Raw genomic sequence first — 7,407 nt, 5'->3', positions numbered from 1 at the left:
TTTAACTATGTACAGTTTACGTCTTTAGAGCATCTCCAAAAGTTCCTTGAAAAAACCTCTCTCGATTCAACCAATTCTTCTCTACGAGAATTTGTGCTTACATCCACGTGCTTCACGACTTTCATATTTATATTGCAATCACTATGAGGCTCTTCAAGGGGTCTAACAAAAATCTGACAAGATAATCGATCCAAGTCTCTCTTATCATACACATCTTTCATTGGATCTCTTGCTTCTCCATTGAAGATATGGATACAAATAAGACTCTAAAAAAATCTGCAATGAATACAAATTGCATCACACTAGCCCCGATTCGGCTTATTACCTTATAATCCGCACTATTCAGCTTGTTTTTTTTAACCGAAACAATATTTTTCTATCACAACAATTCAGCCATAACAGTGTTTTTCAGCCAATTCAGTCAAGTTTCAGCAAGCCAAACGGGGCATATAGCAACTATATAGTGCTATTAGAACTTGATAAGGGCACTCAGCATGGCCGCGCGCGGCAACGTTGCGCGTGCTTTTCTAGTATATACTGAAAATCAAACATAACCTATTTCACTTCTCTGACACCATAGCTTTTATAGTTTTAAAAGTAAAATTCTTTCCAGAATATTATATTTGAGTTTTCGGTTAAGCTATCTAGCCCCAAAATGTTTTTCAAAAATCCAGAAAAGGCCATCTAAATTCATAGTCCAAAAAGTAGTATTCTATTACGTAATTTCTTAGCACATGTGACCAAGTGAAAATCCAAAATTTCTTAACAAAGGGCATGCTCAAAACTAGGCTGCATTTTGAAATTAAATTTTAAAACATTGAAAATAAGATTAATAATTTTTATGACACTTGTCCATTAAGAAAAACTGCAAAGCTCATGCTTGAAATTCAAACAGTTGTAATGCGATTGCGTTAGATTACTCCCTCCGTCCCAAAATATCTGTCGCTTTCGCTTCCCGAGAAACAACTTTGATAAAATATATATTACAAAATATTAATATTTATGGTACATAATTAGTATTATTGGAAAGATCTTTGAATCTAGTTTTTTAATAAATTTATTTGGAGATACAAATGTTGTACGTATTTTCTACAAATCGAGTCAAACTTGTGGTACGGAAACCAGAAACGACAGATAATATGGGACAGAGGCAGTAGATATGATCTCATGTTTTATGAAAGATGAAACGAGTGCTCAAGTTCAAGAAAATATATTGAGTCGAAATTCCATAAATTTCCAAGCAAACATGCAAGATCTATAATGGTGGAGTGAAAAATACAATGGAAGGAATAAAAACTTTGTGAGTTTCAAAAGAAAATAACACTACTATATTTCAACGTAGCACCCCCACGGGTATATTCTCTTATATACTCCATCCATTCTAAATTATCGGTCCATTCGCTATTGGTTTCTAGGCTGATAAGCTCGACTGGTGCTGGTTTATTGTGAGAGGAAAACACTGTTGATTGACTGATAAGCCCTGACTGAAATCAACAAGCAAACATGCTGTATAAAACATGTAACACCCCCACGGGTATATTCTCCTATATACTCCATCCATCCAAATTATAAGAAGTTTTGAACTTTTGGCTCTTCTAGATACACTATTTTTACTATATATTTAGACATAGTGTATGTGCATAACAAAAGTTATGTATCTAGAAAAATCAAAACATCTGATTATCATTTGAAATGGATGGAGTAGTATATAAGTCGCAAGCAGAAAACACTCGACCCAAATAGATAGCCAACGAAGATAGTACTCCTATCCGTACATGAAACACGTAAACATGAGACTAGTGCAAACAAGTATCATAGCATCAAGCACACATAGTTTATGGATTGTAGCACTTTCAATATACTATCAACAAGGATTCTCAACTTAGAATCCCGTCACACGATTTCCAGCAGTGGTCAACAGGATGCTTGATTTGAGGCGGACTGACTCCACAACCAAAACTTGAGGTTTGTTCCCGGGCGCCTAGACATACTTCGCCAGCATGACTACCTCCATTGCCGTCTTGTCCTCCACCTTGTCTATGGTGTAGATGTTCACCGTGCGCCACGAACCCCGAGCCTTGAATATAAACTTACCGGTCATCATAGTTGCTGTGGGTGAGGGTGGGATATTGGAAGCCTGTGACCTCCCTCACCGTCCTCTACACCACAAATGACTGTCGTTCTAGTGACTAGAATGACTGTTGGCCTAGTTTGTCACTCAAGTGTTTATTGCCACAACACTCACTCACACACACACCGGAAGGCCGCAACTATGCCTTCTTTCATTATAGCGGTTTTAGCCAAAAGTACACGAGGTCATCCAACACCTCTATAAACTAAGGGCCATGCTGCCCATGCTACTTGTGCTACCAACTACGCTATAATACACGCTGCTGTCATATAAACAGGCAGAGATGAAAAGAAAGGAGCAGTCCTGTTCCTATACTCCTGTGACTAAACAGAGATGGACAGGAGAGCAGCAGATTATCTAACATGATTCACAACTTAGAATCCCATCACACAATTTCCAGCAGTGGCCGAGGGATGAAAAGGTTGTGCATTCCGATATCCACCATCAACAGGATGCATAATTTGAGGCGGACAGACTCCACAACCACCAAACTTTCTGGGTACTCCTACAAAGCAATAATATTATTAATGTTAATAATAATATAAAATAATAATCATCACCAGCTTCTGTTTGGTCAGGTAATAAAAGAATGCTCACAACAATGTATAAGCGAAATACAAGGACACCCCCAAAGTAACTCATCAATCAACAGGTTAAGTAGGTAAGGCCATTGAGGCACCACTATCTAGTATCTACTCCAAAAGAACATGTGGCATGCTATAAACATGGAGAACAATATATCAGCAACCAAGCTATAAAAACGACGCTAAAGGTTGCTTTGTTCATCAAATCGAAATTATATGCTGTGATGAGGATTTAAAGAGTAATTTCCACTTAACGAGACAAAAGTGAATATTAGTATCCTATGTGCCCTCACATCACATCATGCCTTGGCTGTAATCAAGTCATTTGTGCTTTATTTTGCTTAATCATTACACAGAGAACAGGAAATTGCACCATAACACAAAGGATAAAGATAAAGACAAATGTGCACGTAAAGAAAATAAAGGCTTCAATCGATTACACACCTGGATCCATCGTAACACATGAAAGACAAGAGAGTCCATTATAATCACATTTCAGTTCAGTGAAGAAGTACTTAGGAACAAGATCAGGACAGGTGGTAGCACCTTTCCGCTTAGCAAGGAAATTGGTATGTATCCACCCACCATTGAAGATAAAGCAATTACTGTCCACAGCTTTAACAAGCTCATGCTCATCCCCCTGACGAATTTATACAACAATACATGTATAGATTGTTAGCAACTCAAGTGAACAACTTCTAAAAAGCAGCTATAACAGCTGGTAATTTAACCCAGTCTAGAAGACATATCTACCGTAATAGTTTGGCAACCAATTATGTCCTTTTCAGTTGCTGACTTTACAACAATTTTGCTTGTGAATATTCCATGTATTGCTATTGTGGATTGACTGCATTTTTATTGAGAGAATTAGATATGTGATACGTAGAAGAATGCAGTGTGCTCCATAAAATGCTCTTAAGTATGCTGACTCCGTGTTGACAACATACACACCATGATATGGCGCTAAACACTGAATGACTAACCCACCACTAAATGGCACCATCTGCTATTTGCTGATTCTAGTAGTAGTGTAGTACTGACCTGATTCATGCTGTTGTAGTGTTCCAGACCCATATGCGCACATGTCGAGGTCTGCTTCGATGGCCTATACTTAGGTTCCTTTCTGCAAGAGCAAAACAACAACATTACATTTCTCTTTTTCAGATAACCATTCAACCAGACTGAAAAATGAATACTCAATGTCTCATTATCACATCGAGAGCATGCAGAAAGGAATTGGATAAGTACAGTGTTCCTTTGCACGATGATTCTGGATTCTGGAAATTAAGGTGATAAGTTGCAGGAATAAACCATGAATGTTGGACCTTAGGTGCACTTTACTAGTAGGAGACAGGAAGAGTATGGCTTGTAGTTGTCAACAGCAAACTTAGTATCCAGTCAACATTGACAAATGCTTAGATGTGATGATACATCTAAAATCAAGAATGGATACATTTTGCCAGAAAAAAAGAGCTATAAAAGTATGTAGAAACAGTAAAGCAAACGAGGGGGACATGAATGGATGAGTAAACAAAACATGGGGTGAATGCCTCTTCAACAGGGCTTGCATTGCAGCTGCACTCTAGGGGTGGGGTGGGGATAGCATAATGCGGTTCCTGCCACAATTTACTGGACAGACACAATCAAATACGCCTAAACCGCTGCATCATAATGGAATTCGAAGAAGCGATGAGTACAACAATGCAAAATTAAGTAATATATAAGGGATAAAGGCCTTATATATATGTATAAAAAAAAGAGGGGAAGAGGGAAGGGAATAAGGGATAAAGGGAGAGGATTGAGTTGCCTGAACTCTGATTCTGGGGGAGCGGGCTCGCTGGTAGTAGGGACGATGGGCTTGCGGGTATTCTTCGGGACGAAGACTGTGCGGTTGCGGAGGTTGTAGCTGACAGGGACATAGTCCTCACAACCGTGAGGCAGCGGCGCTCGATCGGTGAAGAACTGTCGCTTCGAGGGAAGAGCCGGCTCCTTGATGCGCTTGGTCCGGCGTGAAGCCTGGGGCTTGTGCTGCGCTGGGCGCTTGGCCAGCGGGGACTCCACGGCCTTGTGCTTGCCGTTGAGTCCGGTCATCTCGACGCCGCCTTCTCCCCTCGCTGATTCGACAGATATCTAGGGTCTCGGCGGTGGCTGTACGGCGAGGAAGGTGGAGGATGGGAAGAGATCGACTGATGGAGAGCTCCGGCGCTCCGGGTCGCGGGGGCACCTGAACAGCGTCTTAATTCCTGATGAGAGGCTGAGACGGCCAAACAAATGCGGGCTAATGAGCGTTTTGGGTCAGCCTGCCGACCGATGGCCCAGGACGATATGGGCTCTATGGATCAGGCCTGGGCTCGTATTGACTCTGTGTTTATTGACAAATTAGTTTATATTATATAGATAAGCAAGTATTGAAATTGAAATTTTACATTTTTTTTGGAACAATGGCATGTATTCCCTCTGTATTCAAATGTAGGTTCATTTACCATTTTCCCTAAATCCAATATTATATAGATTTTTACTAACCAAGTCTATATGAAAATAATATTAACATACATAATGCTGAATAAATATAGTATCAAAATATTTTTCCCTGGTGGATTTAGTAAAACCAATTTTGTGATGTAGGTGTTTTTTTTGTATTCTTTTCAATATCTCGATTAAAGTTAGAGAAAAATGAACTGAAGGATTTTTTTTATGAAAATGAATTAAATCTTGTGAAATCAATACATTTCAAATGGGGATTAAGTCCACTTTTGACCCCTCAATTATTGAGTTCGTCTAATTTTGATCCTCAACTATAAAACCGCCTAATGCTGGTACCCAAACTGTCAAAACCGTTCATTTTTAGCACCTGGCGCGCGGCGCGGGGCTGTTTTGACCGACGTGGAGCGGGCTTGACCACACCACGCTGGCATTGACCGCCACGTAGGACATCGGCAATCATCTTAGTGACATGTGGGGCCCACATGTCAATCACTCATCCTCTCCCTCTCCTTTTCCTCTTCAGCCACCGCTGCTCGCCGCCCACCAGAAGCACGTCTCCGCGCTCGCGCTCCAGCTCCTCGCCTCGCCTGCCGCGGCCGCCACGCCTGACCTCCCCATCCACCTTGCGCACGACCTCGTGCCGCACCTCGCCCACGTCAGCCCCTGCGCCATCGCTGCCGCCGCGCGCGTCATAGCCGTCTCACCGTCCGCGGCCGTGTCGGTCCTCTTCAAGCCGCTGGCGGCGTGTCTCGCCTCTCCCGATCCTCGCGCATCCACGGCGGGTGCTCACTGCACTGCCAGCACATGATGCCGCGGTCCTCCTTGCCATTGGGAAAGCCAAGGCCTGCGCCCCCTACGCGGCTTCATGCCGGATGCCTGCGCGGGGGACGACGTCGGCGTCGCTCGGGGCAGAGGCAGTGTGGGGGTGCTGCCGTGAGGATGCTGTCCGAGCTCAACGCGCCCCCGTCGTCGCTCCCGCCCGCGACGCCGCCGGCCCCGAGGCTCGCGTCCACCGTCACAAGTGGCGCGCAGCGTCGGTGCTGGCTACTTTGATCTCCCGCCCGCCGTCGACTCGTCCAGCAGCACCTACGCCCTGAAGTCGATCCCCTCGCTGGTGGTGACGTCGGCCGACCCGTCGTCCACGGACTTGACACGGGAGCCCAAGCGGATGCGGACTGGCGGCGGCAGCACGTCGTCTTCCTCTTCCTCGTCGTCATCCATGGATCGCGGTCGCACTAGGAGCTTCGTGGTCGAAGCTGCCCCATCCGCGACGCAAGCGTCCGCGGCGGCAGCACGAGAGGGAGGTGATGTGTGGGCCCCATATGTCACTGAGATGGAGGTTGACATCCTACGTGGTGGTCAATGCCAGTGTGGCGTGGTCAAAACCGCTCCATGTAGGACAAAACAACCCTGCCCGCGCTAAGGTGCTAAAAGTGAACGGTTTTAACAGTTAGGGTATCATCACTAGATGGTTTTGTAGTTGAGGGTTAAAATTAGACGAACCCTATAGCTGAGGAGAAAAAAAATGGACTTAATCCTTTCAAATGGCCATTAAGCTGAGAGAGAGAGAGAGAGAGAGAGAGAGAGAGAGAGAGAGTCGGGTAGGCCATCGTGATCATAAGACGGCACGCAATTGCCGTCCGGAACTATAATCCATGGATTAACAACAATGTGAGACGGCCAACCAAATCAATTTTTGTCGTCAGCAAGTGTATCAATTACTTGCTCCTACTACTCACTAGAGTTGTTTATTTATCCTATTCGGATGGATGACGCAAACCAGACGTTGATCACGAAATGCATCTTTGGCATTATTGCACTACTAGATGGATGACACAAATCAGAGTACCAGACGTTGATCGCCCTCACGAGTCACGACCTGAGACTGAGAATAAGGCCCCGTTTAGATGCGAAAATTTTTGACTTTTGGTTATTGTAGCACTTTCGTTTGTATTTGGCAAAAATTGTCCAATTATGGACTATTTAGGCTTAAAAGATTCGTCTCGCCAATTACGGGCAAACTGTGCAATTAGTTTTTCTTTTTACCTACATTTAATACTTCATGCATATGCCGCAAGATTTGATGTGATGGAGAATCTTGAAAATTTTTGGATTTTAGGTGGGATCTAAACATGGCCTAATGATATGTTGTCAATAGATGACTGGATGATGGAGGTGGCGAAAGAAACATCTGAAGACGGCAGCGCC

The 7,407-nt window shown here is 43.6% G+C and overlaps 1 protein-coding gene across 3 annotated transcripts; it reads right to left on the bottom strand.

The window, feature by feature from the left end:
- Positions 1-1,810: 1,810 nt before the first annotated feature.
- On the bottom strand, positions 1,811-4,943 carry LOC136547555 (uncharacterized). Of its 3 annotated transcripts, none has more exons than XM_066539499.1 (4): positions 4,523-4,943; positions 3,757-3,838; positions 3,262-3,355; positions 1,811-2,636 (listed from the first exon to the last, which is right to left on the bottom strand). In XM_066539499.1, the coding sequence occupies exons 1-4, from the start codon at positions 4,804-4,806 to the stop codon at positions 2,506-2,508; spliced, it is 591 nt and encodes a 196-aa protein (XP_066395596.1). In that variant the 5' UTR covers positions 4,807-4,943; the 3' UTR covers positions 1,811-2,505. The 3 variants fall into 3 exon arrangements, with proteins under 3 accessions (XP_066395596.1, XP_066395595.1, XP_066395593.1); XM_066539498.1 differs by having other exon boundaries at positions 1,817-2,636; positions 3,160-3,355; positions 4,529-4,943; XM_066539496.1 differs by having other exon boundaries at positions 1,819-2,636; positions 3,160-3,355.
- Between the last annotated feature and the right edge of the window lie 2,464 nt (positions 4,944-7,407).

The sequence above is a fragment of the Miscanthus floridulus genome, chromosome 3, assembly GCF_019320115.1.
Source record: "Miscanthus floridulus cultivar M001 chromosome 3, ASM1932011v1, whole genome shotgun sequence".
NCBI classification, from domain to species: domain Eukaryota; kingdom Viridiplantae; phylum Streptophyta; class Magnoliopsida; order Poales; family Poaceae; genus Miscanthus; species Miscanthus floridulus.
Note: the sequence above shows the minus strand (reverse complement) of the source record. Positions and strands in the feature narration are given on the sequence as shown.

Bases quoted from the DNA above. Each gene is read 5' to 3' on its own strand.
- LOC136547555 (XM_066539496.1), bottom strand. From the start codon at position 4,806: ATGACCGGACTCAACGGCAAGCACAAGGCCGTGGAGTCCCCGCTGGCC. The intron at 3,356-3,756 runs GTCAGTACTACA...TAAATTCGTCAG, and splicing joins ACTACAACAGCATGAATCAG to GGGGATGAGCATGAGCTTGT. The intron at 2,637-3,159 runs GTGTGTAATCGA...ATTGCTTTGTAG, and splicing joins ATGTGTTACGATGGATCCAG to GAGTACCCAGAAAGTTTGGT.